At 33.8% G+C, this 24827-nt stretch overlaps 1 protein-coding gene across 11 annotated transcripts in view; it reads left to right on the forward strand.

Moving 5' to 3' along the window:
- Positions 1-1468: 1468 nt before the first annotated feature.
- Positions 1469-24827, forward strand: part of LOC105253531 — a 45696-nt gene continuing 22337 nt past the window's right edge. For 4 of the 11 annotated variants that reach the window (XM_011261621.3, XM_011261629.3, XM_011261628.3 and 1 more), the window contains exons 1-6: positions 8198-8652; positions 17178-17305; positions 20013-20427; positions 20553-20861; positions 23178-23689; positions 24272-24597. In XM_011261621.3, the coding sequence (XP_011259923.1) occupies positions 20790-20861; positions 23178-23689; positions 24272-24597 (910 nt within the window). In that variant the 5' untranslated portion in view covers positions 8198-8652; positions 17178-17305; positions 20013-20427; positions 20553-20789. Of the gene's footprint in view, positions 1799-8197; positions 8653-8751; positions 8890-17177; positions 17306-18241; positions 18477-20012; positions 20428-20552; positions 20862-23177; positions 23690-24271; positions 24598-24827 lie in introns of those variants that run through there. The other 7 variants (XM_011261624.3, XM_025406758.1, XM_011261622.3 and 4 more) reach the window with 7 other exon arrangements.

Consider the following 24827-nt stretch of genomic DNA (forward strand, 5'->3'; position numbering starts at 1 on the left):
CTTTTAGATAAGTTGCATTAAACAGAGAAACGTTTTCATAATTAACTAATTTGCAAGGGAAAAAAATTCGTTTCATTATTTTAATAATTAATAATTATTAACAAATATTTCACTATCTTATTTCACTATTTTAAATTAATTTTAATTTTGCTGTGTTTATTATTATCTTATCATCTGTATTAACTCTTTTTTTTATTATATTATTATGTTTTTCCAGTATCTATTATTGTAAGAGTAATAATATATAAAAGAAATCAAGAATCTCAATCATAAATTAATCTCGACGTTAATTTTAAGTTCGTTAATCATCATGATTAATTAGTTTGCAGTTTGTGTTGAGAGAAAAAGTCACTTCAGTATTTTAATAATTAATAATTTTTAATTTAATTTAGTGAAACGAATATTTTACTCTTTTAATAATTAATTTTAATTTTGTTGTGTTTATTATAATTGTTGTATTTTACCATCTGTGTATTAACTATCTTTTTTTTCCATTGATTATATTATCTTCTTTTTTCAATATCTATTATTATAAGAGTAATAATACATAAAATAAAAAGAATCAAGAATCTCAATCATTAATCAATCTCGACATTAATTTTAAGTTTGTTAATCATCATAATTAACTAGTTTGCAATTTGTGTTGAGAGAAAAATTTCATTTCAGTATTTTAATAATTAATAATTATTAATTTAATTTAGTGAAACGTATATTTCACTGTTTTAATAATTATTTAAAAATACATTAATTTTAAGTTTGTTAATCATGTATTTATATCAAAGCCGTAATCTTCCATGAAAAATTTCTATATTATTTAATCATCACTAACAATAAGATTATATAATTATGAGCTGGGACAATAATATCTTAAACAATTTACTCCAAAACACATATATCCGATGTGAACAAAAAATATATAATTTCTGGATAAAAAATCACTCAGAATGAAACACTTTAAAGAGTTTAATCGCAGTCGGAAACTCGCGCAGACGCATTCCTTTGATCTTCTTTACGATTTCGTCAGTTCAATCTCAGAGATAGAGTAGCACTACATCGATAGTTAAATACGAAAGGTAATATCAGTATTATCCTTGTATCATTAGAATAGTGATAGTGGACGTGCTGCGTGAAAATTCGTCGCGTCCAATAATAATTTTACCAATATCAATTTGTCCAATAATAATTTTACCAATATCAATTTGTTTCGCGTGTCTTTTAATAAATATATATATACATATATATAAAATATATACATGCATAATAGCGAGAAATTCCGATGATTTAAACAAATACATGTATCAGTTTATTGCGTTGCAATTGTCACAAGTTTAATTGTTTTCGAAGATTAATAATACCAACACGAGCGGGATATATGGCGGAAATATTTCTGCAGGACGTACTCTCGCGTCTCGGCAAGATACCGGATATCCACGTCGCTCGAATCTCGCAGCGACCGGATCCTTATCGGGCCACTTAAAGCGCCGATAACATGCGCCGAGTGAACGGCTGGTGCTCCTCGCCCACCCTCGCCCTTCCACCCTCCGTGATAGGGCGTAGGGCCGCGCGCACACTGGCCTAGTCGAAGGCAGGCACCACGTGCTGCTGCCAGACGTATAATCGATAGTGCACCGTGCTCTCTGTGCCACCGGCGGTCAATCAACCCTCGCGCGTTTGGGGCCGGCCGGATGTGCGATGCGCTTTAATGCAACGTAAGACGTGCGACGAGGTCGAGGAGGGATCGCGGTCATCGCCTGAAATGACAATGGACGAGCGCTCATTCATTCGTTCGTGCTGACTTGTAAGTCGCATCCTCAAGAACGTCCCAAAAGCGTCGAGATCGCCCTTGCATCCTCGATTGCACGTTTTCTTCTTCTTTTTCTTTTTTTTTTATTTATTTCGGAATCATTTTGATTAATTAATTAATTCTTATTGTGTGGTAAATTGTGGAGATTAGCAGAATTATTCAGCTTTCGATGTCCAATATCTCGGTGAAATTTTAAAGTAAAATTTAAATTTTTTAATTTTAAAATAAAATAAAAAATAAGATCGATATGATTTTAAAATAAAAAACTTTCGTATAATGAGAATATTATATATATGATATATATTTTTTTAATTATCGCTAAGATTATAAATTAAATTCATAAAGGACGAAGATACAATGCTTTGTGTATTATTTGGATAACAAAGTGTACTGCAGTTTGCGTTGGAAAAGGAATTGTTACGGTTAATTAAGCTAAGCTGTCAGAGCAACAGGCCTGTAATTACTCGAATAGCATGACGCATTACTTGTTTCGAGCAATCGAGTGACATGCTTATCGTAAATCAAAGATACCCAGCCATCAGCACTTTCCTACCATTGCAATTAGTGCAATTAAAATAGCCGGTTTTGCAACGGAAGCACTTGAAATAACATTCGGATGATACGTTAGCGATTATAATATTTATACATACGTAGTACGAAACATTTACATGGCAATTGTGCTGCGAAATTATGCCATGTGTCATTATCAGTTTCGTAGCACCCGGGAGTATTTCATGGTAAATGTGATTTCATGACGCAGCACCTTTTTGTTTTTCTTTTTAATTCACTTTACGTCCTGGGCAACAGGATAACAAATTGAATAACATAGTTCGATTAGCAGTCGCTCCGAGTGACCCAGTAGGTGAGTTGCATTACGTCGATGCAGGATGCAATTAAAAGAAAAGAGTGCAGGCTCACAAAGTTATCTACTTTGTGGCAGGGTAAACGCGTAATTCCCTCAAGAAACAAGTGGTCGAAGATACGTATGTCATATTTAAAGCATCTCGTCTTTAAAGTTTCATTAATGGTCAATTGCATTCGCGTGATGAATTGAATTTCTCGTAGAAATAATTGAATTGATGGCTTCGAAAAAGACGCGAATTAATTTTCATAGATTTAAGACTAAAGAGATAATATTGTAAAATTATTTAAAAAATACATGCTGTACAAGAGGCTTTGGAAAAACCTTTTAATTTAGAAAAATTATATTATAGGAACTGCAAACAGTTCTTATTGATTGAAAAGTAAATATCTCCTGGCTCATGCCTTTTTCAACGATTCATTTATGATTCATATTGACATAGTATGTGATATTGAGAGCGACAATATTATATTGACAATATAACTTTATGTTCGTAAAAAAAAATCGCAATATTCCTCATTCGGCTACCCTTTTATCGTTTTTCACATACAATAAAAAATCTATGTATTAACATAAATTATATAATAATATGAAATATTTTTTATTGATATGAATGATTTTGTATTTTTAGAAATAAATAAAAAAACTGTAATACACCTCAAATTATTTAATGTTGAGGAAACTCGAGAGTAAATACTTTTTTTGACAAGTTGTTTGATTGGTAGAATCGTGAGTCATATATTCTTTTCATTTTAATTACGGCATCAATTTCTTTTTCATTAGAACAGAGTATAGATGTACTCGCGGGAATAATACTTGATAGGGCTCTGCTAATTTTTCAGAGTGAGGCTGATTTTATTATTGAGCTGGACACGCGATAATACAAATTGCTCGGAATCGCAAAGCTACTTCTTAAAAGAATTGAAAAATATTCATTTTTTAATTCTTCAATAACTTGTGATCCTTTCAAATACGCGATAAAAAATATTATCGTATATATAATTGTTTTTATATTTATTGATAAATTAATAAAAATAAAAATATATATCATATTTTATCAAGAACGACAAGAGGGTGAAGCAGGAAATCCGACGCTTTTCTAAAAACACACGAGTATAAAAATTTTTCCAATCTCACGGGTTTTTTGTCCGAGGCTTAAATGTGGGTCGTACGCATGCATTTCGCGAGTTGACGCGTATTTTTTGACGCACCGATTCGTCGACGGATCAAAACAGCGGCCGATGTAGGGCAGAACCGTCACGGGGTGAACGGCACAAGCCCTCTCGGTAAGACATCGCGCATCTGCGCAAACGTCGCGAGTGTTTGTCGGCGAAGCTCAATAATTTGCTGCTAACGTAGCGAAACTTCTGTTACGAGCCGATCGAGATTGGAAGACGAGACGATCGCAGGCCATTAAATCGTCGCTCGAGCAACAAAGTCAATTAACCTTCAAGCAGCAAACTCATGTGAACCCACAGTGCTATTAATTTCTTAATGATGCAACAAAACAGCTTCGGATTTTCTTCCCTTCGTCGTATTCTTAACGCTAATACTCTAGGATGATCGATTATGATGTATGTACTATGCTCCTCTAACGAACAATAACATCCTTGAAATAATGGTTTGTTAATATTTGCTCGTTAGAAAATTGTTTTTTTTCTTCACTCGTCTTTTTTTTATTTATTTTATTTTATTCTATTTATTTTATTATTATATTTCATATTATATTTTTATTTTATATTATATTTTTATATTTTAGATTATATTTTTATATATATTTATTTTATTTATTTTACTTACTTTATTATTTTATTATATAATATTTTATTTTATTTATTTTATTTATTTTATTTATTTATTCTTCTGTCTGTTTTTTAATCTCGAATGTCTTAAAAAAGAACTGTGTTAAATTACTTAATAATTTATATTTTGTTCTGTTCTGGCTAGCAATGCTGAACATCGATCATCTGTTAAACTTTAGAAACTACGCAGGCTGATCCGTTTAATCTATTCTATTATTAAATCCATATATATTCCGAGGATATTAATCGGTTTCGCGAAAATTTCGAATTACTCTTATCGATTGCAGTCTGTACAAACGCGAGTACTTCCAAAGTCGATTCGCCCTCGCTCTTCCATCGACAAGTCGGAAGTGTAACGGGGGATGAAATAATTCATTACGAGAAGCGCAATCCAGGGATAACTCAGCCGGCGATCGTTGTACCTCGAAGAGTTTAATCCAAGGTAATTGGATATTTCGTTGGGAAAATTCTCTTGTAAGCATACCGAGTATCGAGAGAGACGATCCGTGCCGGGGAACGTGTAAGGTGGCTTGTAAGAGGGCTTTCCGTGCGTTTCTATCGGGGATGTATATTAAGCTTATATATTCTCGTTGAAAGAAGAGCCGCGATGCCGTCCGGCTTCTCAACCGCTTAATTAACCAGTCGATCGTATTTTGCGTACCATACGTGTAACGCGTGTATAAAGCTTGACCGGCACGGAAGAAAAATAAGAGGTCGCGTGCGCGAAAGGAGGAATATCGGCGGTCTATCGATCCGGCGGTAATTATACGCGGTCGATGTTAAGAATCCCTCCGAGGGATATAATGGTGTCTAATACTCGGGACGTTACACATTACATGTTGGGATAAAGCAATGTCATCGGTGATAAATGAAAAAAATACAAAAAAAATTGCAAATGACGATATTAAGCGTCGTTACTAATTATTTTATTTAGAATTCTTACAATAGGTAACATAAATTATACTTGATAATCTATACTCGAGATTAGTCGTTATATTTACAGAAAGAAATATATGTTTTATAGCTATAACGACTTAATTCGCAAGATAATAATTTAAAATAAATAGAATATTTTTATGATAATAAGACCCATTTTTTTGCGAATAAATTATGTCATTTATGCAGTTGTTTTGTGATTCGTACGCGTCGCATGCAGCTGTAAAGAAAACCGGCACTGTAAATGTCATCTTGTACGATATACAGGTAGTAGAAAATATCGAAGGGAGAAAATATTACGCGCTTATAGATATTTGGATAGCTTTCGCAAAGACTTTCATGAAATGCAAAAGAAACATTTCGTCTCCCTTATAGCTAACTCGCAAAACCTTTATACTTCAAAGAGAATACGTAATAATTGTGAAAAAATGTGTGATGCAACATATCTTCCATTTTTTGTTCGTGGTATTAATTCATAAATATATATTGTTAAGTATTTGCAAATTTTTCAGAATTAACGTCACTTTGCACTGGTTTCTCTCTGTGTAATTTTACGGCAATTTATCGTTGATCCACAATCAGTCTAAACATACACGTAAAATGTCCACTGTTATTTCTTTCGTGATGTTGAATCTTTTCCTCTTACATGCACGCACGCATTTACACTGAAAAAAATTGTAAACTTGTGGCTTAATATTTTCAAATTATTTTTCCACTTGAAATATTTAAGTATTTAAATTAAATACGACATATTAAATCAAACATGACTATTTAATTTAAATACTTAAATATTTTAAATAATTAATAAATAAAAAAATAATTTTAATACAATTTTCATAATTGTAATAATTAAAAAAATAATAGTTGAAAATATTTAGTTAAGTTTATGCTAATTTAGTTAAGTTTATGCCTAATAAAAAATACGCACTTTGTTACCATGTTCCACGCTAAATTTGATTAAAGATGAAGCTTAAAACTTCGATCAGCCATCTTACCCCAAATACACTTTGTTGTCGATAAATGATAATGGGGAATTATACGGATAGTTTACATTTACATCCCACACTTAAGTGTGCTGTGTTTACGAGCTTTTTCCCAAAACTTATTGCTTGGGGAAGAAAAATGTTATACTAAGGAATATTTATTATATTAAAAAGAAATTTTATTCTGATAACAATTGTGTTCAAATTTTATTTCTACTGGAATATGTTTCTTGAGAAAATGATTTTTTGGCGAGATAGACTCTTTTTAAATTACGATATCATTATGTTTGACTTATCTTTACTTGTCTATTAAATTATCTATACAATTTTGTTCAAGAGCATACTATTAGATAATATATTAATGCGATTTAGGTTTAATAGCAAATCGATATATCTACTTTAATTTTTATTACTCTGTCATTTAGTATATAAAAAGAAATATCTTTTATTGAAAAGAAGGTATCTTTAATCTCTTTTTTTGAGATTATTTTCTCAGTAATAAAATTGGCATGTGTGTGATAAATTTAAAATTCGATAATAGATGTAGTTCTAATTAAAACTTCAGTTTCTTTGCGTAATGATCAGAAATTCTATAGTATTGATGGAAAAAGTTTCAATATTGACATTTAAAAGACAGAATATTAACTTTACATATTAAGACCATATTTCTGAAGAGATTAATTAAATTTCATTCTTTTCTATAGATACCAAAATTTCTAATAGATTTTAATGTTGTAAATAAAGAGTTTCAAAATTTAATTATTAATAAATTTATTTATTAAAATTTATTTATTTAAATTTAATTATTATTAAATTTAAATAAATAAATATTATAATTTTTAATTTTTATATATATTGAGATTGATTATAATTTTGACAACAAATTATAGTTCCTCCACATATATTTAGGGATTTCTGATAGTACTCTTTTCCTTTAAATTTCTTTTTTCATCAAAAATCCTCGGAATATTCGTTTTAACATACTTTAGTACAGAAATGAAATTTCCAACTCGCTTAGTCATAATTCCACAAATTTTAACGTGAGTTTGGGCAAGAATATCTCGAGAAGATAATTATTATGATTGAAAACACGATCTGATCGAGAATTAAAAAACTATGTGACTTGAAAATATTTTGCGTTTGAAATTCGAAAAATGAATTTTCAAGAGTTTCAGACATAACTCTTGAGATAATAAATTCCGATCAATGTCTAGAGATTCTCGCAACATCGCTCCTTCAGATACAATATTGCGTACATGAATAAATAAGACTTTTTATAATTAAAATTGATAATACGCCTAAAGGTTAAATCCCTAGTTATTTTTACGTCGCGTTACTTTTATCCAGCAGAGTTTCCTTCAACCCCAAAGTCGCGAGCGTATAAAAGTCATATGTATATAAAATATCAAAATACGATCGTCCCATCACATCTTCCCTTTTTTAAAGTTCAAAATGAAACGTCCAAGTCAACTCGACTGTCTCTCTACTCTTGATTAAAAAGATTTAATGTGGGACGCCGAAGTCGATCTCCGTCTCATTTTCATCCCCTCACCCTTATTCCTCGATTGCGTATCGCGATCACCCTCATCTCCACGAGATATCGGGAGGACGCAAAATCGAAACGGCGAATCGACCGATGGGAAGAGAAAGAAAGAGAGAGGGAGGGAGAGAGACAGGTGGAGGCAGTAACAACAACGGGATTTAACTTTAACCCGCGAGGAGGAAGACGAGAAGGAGGAGCGGAAGGTGGTGGAGAAGGTGAAGCGCAGGCGTTCGCGCGCTCCTGCGCATCGTTACCCCGTTGCTGCTGTTGTACCGCGATGCGACAGTCATACGTGGGGCGCGAGAGCGGGTGGTGCTCTCTGTCTCTCTCCTTCTCTCTCTATTTCTGTGCTCTTCTCCTCCTCTCATTCTCTCAAGCCCGTATTCGGGAAAGCCTTAGGTATTTGCGTGCGAGACCGCGTCGCGGGATCGCTTCGCGTGTTTACGTCCCCGAGCGGCCGATACGCCTCGTGCATGTGCATGCGCGTGTAACACGTGTATACGATACGTATGTATGCGTGCGTGGGTGCATGTGTGAATGCTCGTTGTCACTCGTGGACCGACCAAGAGCACGGTTCGTCGCGTCAGTCGCTTCTCCCCCGCGGCTCCGAGATACGCGGCCGCGATCAGCTGTGTCCCTCGGCATCTGTCAAACTCTAGATCCCTCGGTATCGTAGGCCCTCGACGGGGGAAACGCAGGTGCGCACCGACGATGCGATAAGGGTGAGGATTGTTGTTTTTCCAAGCGTCCCTCTCTCTCTCTATCTCTCTCTCTCGAGGGGCGAACGGGTCAGCGCGCTTTCCTCGCGGACTTTCTCGCCCCTCGTGACCGCCTCGCGAACCGGTCGGTGCACCGTTCCTGTCGAGGGGTGCATCGCAGTCACGCTGCGAATGACGTTTCTCGCTCGTTCTGACGGACCGACGCGTTTGATAGCAACAGCGTTGAAACCGGTAGAAAAGGTAGGACACATAAGAGAGATCGAAGCTTCAGGCACCACGTCTTCTTTTAAAAATTCTTGAAAAAATCTTACATGCGTGATATATTGTCAGTAATATAAATATAATTATTTATTATATATTCATCAATAATTCCTTTCGATGACTAACTAAAATAAAATTATGTCAGAAATATAGTAAAATAAATTTAATAGATTTCTTGGCTCTATTATCTCGGACAGCTCTTGGTGAAGCTAAAAGCCTGAAGCAATTTTAATGCTTATTCACGACAATCGGATTTCCAAAGCTAAAGTCCAAAGCCTCGAAAGTTGATCTCACCGCGGTTACATTGGCTTCAATTCCCGGTTACTAACCGCGTGAGAGCAGCTTGTTGTTGAACGCGGCGGCCGATCGAATGTAGGTCGGGACGATGCGAAACGTGCCTCGAGAGAGAGAGACTCTCGACGAAGCCGAGTTTTAGCTTCGCCGCGATCGCTTCTTCCCCTTTCTCCGAAATCGGAACTCGGACTCGGATATAGACAATTTCTTCCGAGTTCGAGGCGAGGATAGACGTATTGTTCGACGTACCCAGAGGGGTTTGCTGCTCCGACAATCTTTTCCCGAGAGTCGCGAATGACTTTGCGAACTTGGATGCGCACCTAGACGAGCGCGAATTGTTTGTATAACGCAATTCTCGTTCACTTTAGATTGCGTTTCGCAGGCGGAAATGCGAAAACTAAATCGTACATCTCGTCACCGCGAATCAATCGTTTCAAAGACGTGCCAGATTAAAAGTTATTTTCATTTTCGCACTGAAATAAATGTGACACGAAGATATTTTTGACGATATATTTTTAATAATGAAACTATAGAGAGACCTATTTGAGTTGTAATGAAATTGTTAAACAATCATAAGAGAATTAGTCATGGATTGGAAAATGTTGCGGTGTTATAATTATTTTTATCAACTGTTTTCTCATTTATTTTAAAAGAATATCGATAAAAATTTTATGCTGTTTAATGTATGTGTGTTTATATATTTCTTTGATGGTGTGAATACCTAATTAATCAATTTAATTTTTAAATCCTTTGAATCTTTTTTATTTAAACAATTGAGATAGATATTTAATTATCTTAATTAAACATCTATTACAAATAAATATTGGACGAAGAAACTTTTATTTAAAAAAAAATTGCAATAAATGTCTCACAATGTTTATTCAAAAATTATGTACACGATGTGCTCCAATAAGCGTTGGAAATATCTAAACAGAAATATTTGAACGCAATAGAAAAGTTAATTTGGATCGATCAATCTATCATTTTCAATCATATTATCATTTCCATTTTAATCTATTTTAATATGGCATTAAAGACATACATAATGAAAAGAGATGAAATGCATACAAAATCAAAATGCATGAGTTTCAATTTAGCGTATTTTTGAAACGATCTATTTGATTAATTCGATTAATCGATTTGACTCTCAGCTTTTCAGTTCTTCTCTCTCTCTCTCTCTCTCTCTCTCTCTTTTCTTCTTTCTCTATCTCTATCTCTCTATTTCGATTTCCTATTTGCCTTCTCAATTGTACTTGCTTTAGTGCAAACGCATTTGACGTCCAATTTATATGCAATGCATTTCTGTTTGACGCTCGAAAAGGACTCGCTTCGCAGCGCATAATAATATTCCTGCCGCCTCTGTGCGATAAATATCTCTCTCGCAATCCTTTCTCGCTCTATTATATACATTTCTTTCTCATGCGCTTTTGACTCTCTAATAGATATTACTCTCTAATATGAGAGATACCTATCTCTTATATTTTCATTCTTGTGTTGCGGTGCGGTTATGTGTGTTCGACCACAAATGCGTTGCATCCGCAGTAGTGCAACTCCTATAATTTGAATTAATTAGCAACGCGCGTATATTTGAGCATTCAAAATATTTGAATTATTAAATTCCAGTATAAATGTGTATGACAGAGAAATATTCAATGATAATGGTAAATGAACTTATAATGATATTCAAGATGTAGAAATAAATAAAATATGAAAAATTCTCGATAAATCTCATGATTTATAATATTTATCATAGGTTTATAATAAATTCTCATATAAAAGAAAGAGCTAAAAAGAAACTTATAAGTTTGTACTAGAGTGTATATTTTTACAGTGAAAGTGTTGACGATTTCTTCGTGAAACCTCACTATCGCTTTTAAAGTTTTTAAAGTTCGTGGAAATCAAGAATGACTTGTAATTATATTATACGTGCAATTATCACAGATACACAGTAAAAAATAAAATGTTAATTATAATATTTTTTACATGTTCCAGAAAGTCCACTCTAAATTTTAAATTAAAACTCATTCGTCGTATGTTACTTATTGACAAACTAAGAATGTTAAATAATTGACACAATGCTTTACATTTATTTTTGTTATTGTGACTTTAAGTGTAATGTAAAAATAATATACAAATTAATTAAAAATTACATGAAGAAATAGTTGCAATAACCCATAAGAAATGTTGAGGACATTAACATATAATAGTAATTATTTTAATTTAAATTATTTGTAATAGAAACATTTGATTTTAGTAAATTTGATTATTTGTGCATATCAAAGTTCAAAATTATTTGAAGATTCACTTAAACTTTTCTTAGAATGTTAAACTGACTTTGAGACGTTGATGTTGAGATATTGATTGTTTAAAATGATTATGTTAAAAATACTCAACATAATATTCCATTTCTAAGAGACATATACAAAATGTTAAGTTATAAAATTGACATAAATGTGACACATGAAAATGTTATAAAAATAGTAACATATAGGTTGTATATTAATTTTACATTAAAGTACTAATCAAAACATGGTAACACAAGAAAATTTTAATAAATGAACGCACAATTTTTTACTGTGTATTAGACAATTTAAATGTATTTATTTTAATTTTATTGTAGTCCTCGCTGGTTATGCAAATAATGTGTATTTATCTCAATCTATTATTTTGAAATTTTGATTTAGATATTTACAATTATTTGAAAAATATGGAAACATTTGCAAACACTGCAAAAGCAAATTTTTGAATAAATTTCCGGATTTCACACCATGATATATCGTAAATTATTCGACAAATAAACAAATTCTGTTTTTTAAAATACATTTCATACATCGCTTGATACATGATATGGGTCAACCAATCAGATTGATTCAGGACACGATACTTTGTAACTCGTGTAATCGCAGAATCTATCTTTAAAGTACTTGAAACGCTTTCAAAATGTCACCCTTTTTCTCTCTATTCCACTTTAGCAAAAATATTAACTGTGCAATTTCAAGATAAAACTGTGCAAAATGAAGATAAAACATAATAATATTATATTAAGCATTGAAAGCAATAATTCTGCGAAATTTCCATTGTAATTTACAAATCGCTTCTGAAATTGTAGACACATCTAATTTGTTTAAGCGTGAAACAATGCGCCGAACGTGCATACGCTCGAGGAAAGGTTGACGCTATTATACCGGATGAAATGTCGGAGTTGTATTTACGTTTGGGCGATGATAGACGAGCGAGAATGGGGTAGGTCGTTGTAACGATCGTCCATCCATCGGGCAGGAAGAATCGAAGCGTATAAAAGCTTCGAAGCCGCGACCCGTTTCGATGGTAACGAATCACCGACTCACGGAAACGCGCATGTTGCCGCGCGTGGTCAATTAATAGGATGATTTTTTTCCAATACGCTATTTTATATAACCGTATTCGATAAATGTTAGTGTTCAAATGTCTGACGCGCAAAACGATTATGAGTCATTATCGAGGCAACTTTTAACGCACTAACGTAAAATGAAGTTATGGCTAACCGGGAGTTAAAGTTCTGTCAAAGGAGAGAGAAAGGAGGAAAAAGGGATAAATGAAAAAGTTGAGGAGCTCGATAAAATGGACGGATCATAAGTATACAAAATCGCAAGTGATTCAATATGAACTCGGTACCTATAAAGAGCGAGCCCTACGAATTATTGACTTACTCTACTTACGTTAAATCCCTTCACTTAACTTTAACTAATGTGCACAGATACGGCTTCTAAAGGTGGTTATATCAATGCCACTCAAAATTAAACTCGGCTAAGTAAATTTTCTCTTTCTCTTTTCGCATTAAAGGTAACGCTATAATCGAATAAAGTGCAGTAAATTACTAATTATAAGTTAAGCTTATTTAATTCGCTGCTTGTTGACACAGTAGCTTTAGATTCGCGTTATCATCCACGTTGCATACATGTGGCTCGACGCATCCGAAACGAAGAGGATTAAAGTAGATATTAATAATTTTCAAATTTAGTTAATTTTCTTTGAAAAAGATTCGAATCTTATACGTTGTCGCGTCACGCGAATAAAGAGATCGTTTTCGCGTGTTTCCAGCGTGTCACGATCGTCGAACTTGTCGCAATCTCAATCTCCGACCCGCAACACATCGTGTTACAACAAGTCTTCGTTTTTTCTCGGTGCCAATCATCTCGCTCGAGCACCATACTTCTCTTGCCGAGGATAGATGATCGCCTCGGCTCAGCGTAGCGGAAGCACTTGATCGTCCAAGTCGATGGCGCCAACATGCGCCGAGTTTTCCACCTGGCCGATAGAGAGAGATAGATAAAGATTGCCGAGAAAACAGGCCGAGGGAGAATCGGATAAAGTTTTTTCCTCGTGACGTGAAAACGCCAAACAGCCAGGAACGAGGAGCGCACGAAGACAGAGAGAGAGGAGGATTCTTTCTTCCTCTCTTTCCGTCTCTCGTTCTATGTAGGTTAACCAGGTCGATCGGCCTATGTTCCCTCGTACCTAGTCCTCCATCACCTCAACCTACCTTTCCCCTCGTTGGTCGTCGTAACCTCTCTCCCACATCCTCAACCCCGTTGTTGCCCTCCACTAGTGGCGGATTTATCGATATGCAACGATATAAAACGTTGACTTAGGTCCTGACTACGTCGTGTTCAAGCCATGTTCATTTATTAGCGATGTTTCTAACGATTATTATTGAAATTATAATTTATAAATATTATAATTATATTGTAAAATTTATTATTATCATTAAGATTTTAATATACATGAACGGCCATCATTAATGTTACATATTTATGAGAGACATTTTTTTCATCAATATTTAATTATTAAAATTTAAATGTCAATATTTAATTGATATTTATTTTATTTCGAGAAAATAAGTTTGATAAAGTGTTATTAAAATATTTTGTTCTTTAATTTTCAAAATATGCACGAAAAAGTGCATCTCTAAAATGCGAGTATTTACATCTATATTAAAATAAATTTTTAGTTTCTCTCTTTTTTGTATATTGATTATTTTATATTTATTTTATTATATATTTTTTTATTATTTTATATGTTTTATGTTATATATGTTTTATGTTTATATGTATTTTATATTTTATATATATGTTATATATATGTTATATATTTTTTTTTCAGATTGATATTTAAAATAGATTTTTCAAATGCTTGAAAAATCTATTCACTTAAAAACTTACCCTTGTTTATTGCAATATTGCAAAAAGATATAAAAGCACTAAAAATTAATTAATTTGTAGGCCCTAAAGGAATTTCCATCGTAAAACAATAAATGTTTGAATTTATTTAGACTTTACAGCAATTTAAAAAATATTTTTACAATTGAAATTGTCATGTCAACTGCATACCGTAGGCTTTTAATATGATGAATCGTGCTTAGCTTATTGATTCATTGCACTGATACATGCACAATTAAAATACACATATGACCAACAAATTTAAGAGGGCTACATGAATTATTAATAGGAAGCTAATTAAAATGTAATAAATTTGTTCTATTTCTGTAACGGCGCATACACAATGTCTAGTTAAGCTCTCGCAAAGTTAATCGATTCCATGATTCGCAGCTCCGGGATTCGCGAAATATGTCCTGCCGTGACGTAATTTTCGTCGCGAGAACGATCGGCCCCGATATTAATCTGCCAATTAATCGTCGCCACCTACGGAAGTTAATAGCCAGATTTGTCACGTGCGACATGCGCTCGTATACGCTTGCCATCCGGCGAAATCAGAGCGCCACGAGAGCGCTCGAACATAGGAAGTTCGCATTTGAAAAATGGATCGTACCTCTTCCGACGAGCTAGAAAGCGCTTATCGAGATCCATTCGATCAACAAGCTCGAAAATTCAATCAGATATCTACAAGCACCGAATCCATCCACGTAATAGTTAACGTGTTTTATATCGCGTTGCTTTCTAAAGCTCCGATTTTGAAATAATTGGCGAGTTCAATCGTGATAAAATACCATCTCGCGATATTTTCTAAATAATCACAATCGTTGAACGTTTACATTAATTGTGGTCGTTTGAACGTTTACATTAATTGTGATTAAAGGTATAATTGCATCTCGTAAAAATTAATATTCATTACAAATTCATTAAAAATTAATGATTGCGCTTTTAATCAACATAAAAGCCAACAATGATAAATTTTATTATCGAAAAATATCGCATTATTAACTTTGATAAATTGTCAGTGAAACTGTGACACGATATTAATATATTGATTTGACGGAAGGAAACTTCAATTGAAAAATTCCGTTCTATTATTACCATTATATTTCGATGTAAAATATTTGCAATAATATTTATCAAATTGCACGTGAGAATCGTATAATGTTGCTCTTCTTCGCAGATAATTTCGAATGGCTATAAATGTTAGTAAAATGCAAATGTCAAAGGTCTGCTATTTCAATATTTGCTTTCATAATATCGAAATTTTGGCGGAATATTTTAGTAAGCGAGTTTTTTTTTCATTTATAAGCCTTTTGATCAATTTGGGAGTTGATTCTGTACAAATTAACGTATTCAAATGTATATATAATTTGTATATTAATATTGTTATGCAACATAATTCGTATATTATATTTCTCTTTGCCTTTTTTGATCGATGATTTTATTTTTACTCGTTTTGAGGTACGTGCAACTTATGTTAGTGCAACGAGAAACCAGTCATTCTCAGGGGAAGCGTTTAGAGAAACGAGCCGTACTGTAATTAATCGATGCATTTACTCGGACTCGGCTCATCGCCGGACATGAGGGTGTAATTGTGTGTCTCAGAGTACGTAGCACTGTGTCCACACGACCGTAATATCCGGAAAAGCTAATCTACCATTTATATATATATATGACAAATAGTAATGAAAATATTTCCGCGTTAACTGCATCAACGTGTTTTCAATATAAACTTAATAGATATAAAGCGAATCTCGGCTCGTTAACTTGATAAAATAGTTAACACGGGAGATTCCTTTTGAACTCTTTGTGCGATCCAAAATAATTTCGGCGCTTTGGATCGAAGCAGAATTGCGACGGATCGAAGCGGATATTTGCGATTAAGCGTCGTTCTTTCCGCCAGGTTTTCCGACGATAAATGATTCGCTATTTTATGTCGACAATAAAAGCTTTTATATAAAATAATAGCGACTGTAATTACCTCTATCCATTTTGAAACCTCGCGCAAAGTGGTTTCCGTATTGTTGAATGAAATATCAGGCATTTTGTTTTTCCTTCGACACCACCAATATTGCTCGACGCAATAATTCATCTTTATTGTTTGCAGTACAAAGTTTGAAAAATGTGTATTTATTTTGGTAAATTTATATTCCGCGCTATTGCGAAAATATATGCGAAATTGCTGCGAGTTACTAGGTTTTATCTTAATATACGATTGCGGGATATTTGCTTTCATGCACTGCTTTCTAGTTAAACTTTTCAAAACAAATATGAGAACGAGATGATACATTAATGGAAGAAATCCAAATTTCAATCGAGAAATAATTTATTTATGAAATAATTTAATTAAGAAATAATTTAATTTAATAATAAATTGATGATTTCGAAAACTAGGCGTAAAATAGATTATATTTTACTTTGAATATAAATTTGTCGATACCTGTGCCCTGAATAGAGAGTTAACAGATACGTCTTTCCTTCCAATTTATGAGCGTAATACGCATTCTATCGCTTGATTTACGAGTGCAATTTTTCCAAGAGGCGCGCGCGTCATCGCCCGATTTCGTCTTTTTAAGAATTTTATGTGTCGGATGTCCCGTAAGTTTCTAAGACGGAAGCGAAATGAAATTAGGATAGAAATCAGACTCGTCATTATATAAGCGAGAACTCGTAAAACATAGAAGTGAGGTACAAACGCGCTCCATTTTGTATCCTCTTATTCGTCTCCTCGTTTCGTCTCGTCTCGTCTCATCTGATCCCTTTGTGCTCCTCTTACAGGCGTTCGGAATTTACAGAAACCCGACGAGGGACAAAGGGAGTGACGATGTTTCGACATCACAAGAGTGTTTTGCGACAGAGTAACGCGCCTTCATGTATACCGAAGAGATTGATGGATGATATGTAAGGTAATTGGGGAGAGTCCACTTAATTGCTTGTAGCAAATAATAACGTTCCAAACTCGGTGCAAGTCACTTTCAAATTGTTTGTGTATGGAATGAAAAACCATAGAGAATATATTTTCTTAAGAAAAAATAAATAAGATTTTTTTATTTTGTAGGTTGCCTCGGTTAAAGTTTGGTAGCCAATTTTACTTGTCTAAATTATAAAAAACATATTTGTTAAAAAAGAAATATTACAAAAAGGTCTTTTTATTCCGAATGATTAGACAATTATACAATACAATTATATTAATACAAGAATAATATTATTAAGAGAAGCGAAATAAATTTAAAAACTTGGTGATTTTTTTAATACAACAAATACATTGAGATATTTCACAAATATGGCTTATGTTAATACAAGAATAATATTATTAAGAGAAGAGAAATTAATTAAAAAATTTAATGATTTTTTAAATATATCAACAAATACGATATGATATTTAATTTTAAATTTTAGTTCTCTCTAGTCTTCTCTGATTAAATAAATTACAGTGCGAAACGTGAAGGACGATTCAATAAATTATTACGAGAATTTCTATTTTAATTTATTCAAATTTGATCGGCTTTAATCGATGAACACTAATTATTATATTTTTAATATTAAAAAAATTAAAAATATCAGGAATCACTAAAAATAACAGGATAAAAGCATGTTGATTCAACGCGTGTCGTGTAATAAGACGGAGTTTCGAAAAAAGAAATCTCAGAGAATTCTAATCTCTAATCGATCGAACTTAAATTACTACTCGCCGTACACGCGACTTCGATGTTTACTTTATCCGCGGCACATCGTTGCGAGAGATTGTTAATAGAAACTTTTTTCAACAGTCTGTTTCCGATATGGTAAGTAGTAACGCCACGTTGTATCGCGTGTACAGTGACTGATGTGAATCTACGATGAAAATTGCCGCACGACAGCTCACAGTTGTCTCGAACATGGGAGCTTCAGCGTTTACCGTACTTGAAGTGCGATATTGCAAGAATTCCTGAATTTCGTGCAGGCGAGAGACAGTGTGGATTTCAATATTCGCTCTTCGTACGCGTTTCGAATGCTCCCTCGAGGCTTGAATCGCAGACAGAAATTGTTATCATTCTACAGCTTAATCGAAGCGCCCTTCACGGAGAAAAACTTATGGTACAAATTACGTGAAAAATGCATTCTATTTTGCAATATTAATTGTAAAGCTGAAATCTAGTGACATTAGAAGTTATTTATTAGTTATGAAAATTATTATTAAAAATTGTATATTAATTGTATACTAATTGTATATTAAGTATTTACTTTGTTTCTTAATAATATGCATTTTTTTCGTGCATCCAGATATTGGAATAATTACAATATTTCTTTGTATTATAAAACACAATATAATAAGTGTATAATATTATTAAAAATTAATATTATAAAAATAATATTATAAAAAATTCAAAATTCAAAAATTTTTTCATAAGTTATTAGTATGTTCCACAATTACAACAATTATTTTGTAATTTTCACTCTAATATTTTCACTCTATTTAGCCAAACATAATTATTTTCATGATAATTAATAAATAATTAACATCTTGCTGTTTAATATTTCATGTATGAATAAAATATAAACATGCACTTCGCACTTTCAATACATTGTTCATGAATGAAATGTATAACAGAAAACGTAATCAATTTTTATGTATTTTTACAAAAATTTCTATTTAAAATTTGTTGAATATGAGAAATATATTGACCGTAAGCTGTTAATAAAATCATTAATAATCATAATTAATAATCATAATTAATAATCAATGCAACAATTAATCATCATTATTGAGATTATTAATCACGGCATTTATAATTTGTAGTTATCAATCATAATCATTAAATATGAGAAAGATTAATACTTCCTCTCCTTATTAAATATTTTTGTTGGATATACTTGATTGATATCTCGTGATAAAATGTATTTTTATTACATGTAATACGATAATTGTGAGAAATTGTTGAAAAATTATTTCCATGCAACACAAAAAATGATATAAATTATTAATACGAATTTAAAATTAAAATATGAAAAATCATCATTATTTTTCCAAATATTTCGATAAGACAGGATGTTTCTCAACAAGTGCGAAAAATTTTAGGAGATGATTCTTTGTCGAAAATTAAGGGGGATTTTTCATATAAACATTAAAAAGTTTTAATAAAAAATTGAATAGGGGTTGCTAGGCTCATTCCCTTTTATAACAATACGGGAGGCTGAAAAAAATATTAATAAATAACCTTTTTACTAGTAGAAAATATCCTAATTTCATTTCTTTAACCTGTTCCAAATTTAAGAAAAAAATAAAAACCTAATTTTTATTCCCATTTGGAGGAGTGTAACTCCATAGAAAGGGATGTAGGATATATATGTTTACATGAAAAATCCCCCTTAATTTTCGACAAAGAATCATCTCCTAAAATTTTCGCACTTATTATGAAACATCCCGTATATAATTTATGGAATTAATTATAATTTAAAAAAAACGCGTGTATTTCACGATTAACAATTCAGTCACAATCGAGAGTAATCTTAATATATTTTGATCATTGTCATAAATCATGAAACTATCGCATAATAATTATTTCCACTAATCAGAAACCAGAATTCAATGTTCTATAACGATTGATGTTATTACTCCCATTGTGCCTCCAGGTAGATCGAGGGAAAACAAACGGAACAAAGGGGAGAGTCGGGTCGCGTATGGGAGCACAAGTGTGCGATGGTGAATGCAACGGTTGATAAACGGCGCGCGGCACAATCAGCGGCACGTGGCAGCGTTGGGCTGGTGAATCTCTCGACTCCCACGCGGGTCGTCATCCCCGCGGCGAGCGGCAGCGGGTGGATTTCGCGCATCCGGCCGAGAGATCGTCGAGAGAAGACGGCTGCCGAAGCGAGAAAAGGGCGACGCGCGAGAGGGTGGCTCGGGGGAGCGGCGAGGAAGCAATAAAATAGCCTCGTGACGGAGGGGCTTCGCACGGCCCTGGCGCGACTGCGGCACTGTACCCCTGCGGGGGGCTCGCTGCCGAACACACCGAATCCACCGTCCACCCCGGAACACAAATCCCAAGTGCGTTTTTTTCTTTCATTAAAAATCTTGATTTTATTCCTTGTTAATCCATTAATCATGTGATTTGTTGAATAATGACATTTGAATGAAATATTGGGAAAAATGGACGAGCGATTCTGCCGCAGGGGTGCTCGAGGAATCGCGAATCGGCAACCAGATGTGGCAGTTTGGGAAGTAACGCGTGTGATCAGGGGGATACATCGCAGTCGCAGCCATCGCGCGGGCAACATGGGGCTGACAGTGGCAGCGGTGGCGGCGGCGGCGGACGAGACGGTGACCTTCTTTCGTCCGCGATTCGGCGGTTCAACTTCAAGTCGGCGGGCGGCAGCCGTAGCTGCCGGACGGTGCCGAAAGTCGTGGTCATGGGCTCCAGCACGGCGTCGGAAACAACGATCAACACGAGCACCGACAGCGCCAATACGATGCTCACTATGGTAGGGAAAATGGATGGCAAACAAAATAAAAATAAATGATAATTTCGCTGAACAATGTAAATTTGACATGTAAATTTAATATCCGGGCACAGTGACAAGTAAACGATTTAAAGGGAAATAATTTTTATTCGTTAGATAAATGTTTAATTAATATACAATAGTTTCACATATATAATTGTTCTCCAAAGTCTCTATATTAAATTCTATTTTATGCTATAATAAATTTATTTTAATATGAAGCTTGATTTCTTTAAAATATTATTAATGATTCATTACTATTGTAAGTAATATTTTATTCTACATCATCAATGCATGCATGGACACAATATTGTTACATTAATAATACTATAGAGACGTTTGATATTTAATGCACTTGTTATAAATAATCTTTTGATTTCTAACATATAATTTTAATTGAAAATTTATCTAACAAAAATAAGAATTACGTATTCCCCTTCGCTCACTTGTCACACTGTGCGTGAGCGATATAATGTCACAATATGAATATTTTAAAAGCGTATATGCCGAATGAATATTGTAAATGTTAAATGTATATATACTCTTTTCATAGTAAATATGTTATAATAAAAAATAAAATAAAGTTAAAATTAATATTAAAATTGAAGTCGAAATTAAAATCAAAAGGCTTGAAATCATAATTAAAATGAAAATTAAATTTACATTTGTTATTATAGAATCAAGATTTTTTATTTGCCTACTAATTTCGATTTTTTAAATGCATGTTATTGATCATTTTCTTGATTGTTATTATAATAAAAATAAAATTGATATTAATATTAAAATTGATATTAAAATTGATATTAAAATTGATGTTGAAATTAAAATTAAAAAACTTGAAATCATAATTAAAATTAAATTTACGTTTGTTATTATAAAAGTAAGATTTTTTATTTGTCTACTAATTTCAATTTTTAAAATGCATGTTATTGATCATTTTCTTGATTGTTATTATAATAAAAATATAATAAAAATAAAATTGATATTAATATTAAAATTGAAGTTGAAGTCAAAAGACTTGAAATCATAATTAAAATTAAAATTAAATTTACGTTTATTATTATAAACTCAAGATTTTTTATTAGCTTACTAATTTCGATTTTTGAAATGCATGTTATTGATCATTTTCTTGATTCTCTATAATATTCGAACATATATATATAAGCGTAATATTAGATTTTCAGTACATCGATATCAACAACCAGCTATATTGCATGCTTTTAAGGCTAAAGTTGAACAAATTATGAGCGTTATTATTTGATATTATAAATATTATGATATCAAGTATTAATGAAGTGTTATAATTAAAGGTACGCGCGCGCCGCGATATTACATCGAGGAACAAAGTTAATAAATTGCATGCCGATATCGATACAATGTATCTCGACGTATACTGTTCAACGAATCCACATCGAGGAAAATATGTTTTTCGTGTTGGATTTTAATAGGCACCTTTGCGTGCTTACTATCCATATTTCAACGTGCAGTTAAGCACAAAAGCAACGTGCGAACCTCATACACGTTTCTCGCTTAGGGGGCATGATACTTTAAATTAATTTTAAATGAATTAACAAATATGTCCTTGTGTATTAAACGATTACCAAGAATCGCATTTTTTCCCTCTGAAATGTCATCAAAAGAAATGATTCGTAGATCCGGGTTCGCAAAGATGCGAATAATGGGTGAATATCTTCGAAATGATGTAATATATCAAACAATTTAATTTAAATGTCTAATTCTCTCTTCTTTCTTACTTTGAAGATATTTCCTTAAAAATTCCCACGTTCCATTTAAATCATATAAGTTAAGCTTCTTTAAGCTTAATAAGAAATTATCTATTTATGTGAAAAATCTTGATAGATTCTTTCTAACAAAATTGAAGCGAAATTTTAATTTGCAAGAAATATCACAAAATAACTAAAAATTAATTGTATCTATCTGCATATTTTCCTCGAATTTATTAATAATATACTTATTTATTTACTTATTTATTTTAATTGCTCACTATTTGTTCATTATTAATATTTCGATATATTTTTGATACAAGAAAAATTTTATTTTCGAATATGAAAACTCGATCCCTCTGCATGTGTACTTATATCTCTTTTTGAAGAAAAGATTTTTGAATTTTCGTAAAATATAAAATATAAAAGTAAATATAAAAATTAAATATAAAATAAATAAATATAAAAATATATGTATAAAAATTTTCAAATATACGTATAAAATATAAAAATATAAAAAATTAGCTCCATAATATAACTCAATAATATATATCGTCGACACAATTTTCTCCAGGTGACGACGACAGACGGGGAGCAGCCAGACGACAGTTTCGACCTAATCGACGTGCCGGCCGAAATGTCGCCTCCCGCTACAGCCCCGTCGCAATCGTCGCCCATCCATCTCGTTGGACACTCCGACGACATGGCCACGGGCAGCCGCAACTCGTCGCCTGCATCGCCCACGTCGCCCATCTCCGTCGCTGCGCCGGCGAGTCAAACTACACCGCCGCTGCCGCTTCCGTCGTCGCCGACGTCATCGCTCTGCGCCTTCGACGGGCCCGAGGTCGCAGGACCGTCGAGCCGCTGCTCCCGCTCGAAACTCGACTCGGACAGGCCATCGGACGGCAATCCCAAGGCGATTAGCGCTACCATTGGTCAGGGACACGCGAGTAACTGCGCCGAGGGCACGTCGGCTCTTCCGCCACCCACGCCGATGATCGGGGCGCACCAGGAGACCAGGTTCACCTTCGGCGGCAGCGGCAGAACCCCGCCTCTTCCCGATCTCAGAGCCGCGGACTTCTTCAGGTACGTAGCTTGATCGATTTTATTGGCAACTCGAGTCGAAAGAAATATACGATTTAATGCACGAAGCACTTCAAAAGAATGCTCTGTTAATGTTGAAAAAAAATTTAGAGTTTAAATTAGAAATATTGATAAAAATATTTTGAAAACTTCTGCACGATATTCCTTTACCTTGAAAAGAAAATTTTGGGAAGATTTTATAGAGAATGTAACTTTATCTCTATAAAACTATCAGCTACATTACTCTTCTCCTGATGTTGAATCGCTATCTCGTGCAATAATTTCCCGATTAAAGAACTTCTCTTCTCTACTTTGGGTAAGACTGAGGTTTCTTAAGGGACTCTACGTGCCTTCTACTCTCGATATCTTTTTCCCCCGGGATAAGTGCAAAGTTTGCGGATAAGCTATGAATTCCAAGAGCAATTTCCGAATTGATCCCGTGTCCTAAATTTCATCCGAGTTTGGCAAATGGAATTTTAAAAACAGTTATGGTTCGGCTGCGAGCTTGTCAATCACTGCCTCTCGCACAATCGCGACGAAGATTATTCCCCTACAATTTCGTTACCATTACATTTCCATGTTTAGCACCCCCGTGAGGGGCTCCGTGGATGCGGGCCAACCTGATTCGATCGACACGCGCTCCTCGATTCGGAACTTGGTGGCCGTCCAGGAGAAGCAGAACAGGATGGCATATCAGATCGATTACATGACCGGCGGAAAGGTCAACTCGATTCAGGCGAATCCGCTCGAGAAGGGCATCGCCGATCACAGGCGGAGCCAAAAGAGGCCCAACATCAACGTGACGACCAATCCACTCGATATATCGCTCATAGGTGCGACACAGCCGTGCAACACTCAGGGCTGCAATGTCCAGGGTGGCACGAGTACGAAATCCCGAGGACGATCGGCAGGTGAGTCTCTCGATAATCCTCTTGTTCTCTGTGAAAGTGTCACGTTGACGCATCCGTTGCTTAAAAATGCGACGTTCGGCGAGGTTTGAAATCGAAACCGCGACAACATGAATCACGTCGTGTCCTTCTCGCGATAAAAACAAAGATCCAAATTTTCACCCCATCGACTTTTCGCTCCCTCGAATCTCGCGAGTGTTCCTCTCTTTCTCTCACTCGCTTTCTGTCTCACT

Source organism: Camponotus floridanus, unplaced genomic scaffold (assembly GCF_003227725.1).
Source record: "Camponotus floridanus strain SB8 unplaced genomic scaffold, Cflo_v7.5 scaffold1, whole genome shotgun sequence".
Classification (NCBI taxonomy): Eukaryota; Metazoa; Arthropoda; class Insecta; order Hymenoptera; family Formicidae; genus Camponotus; species Camponotus floridanus.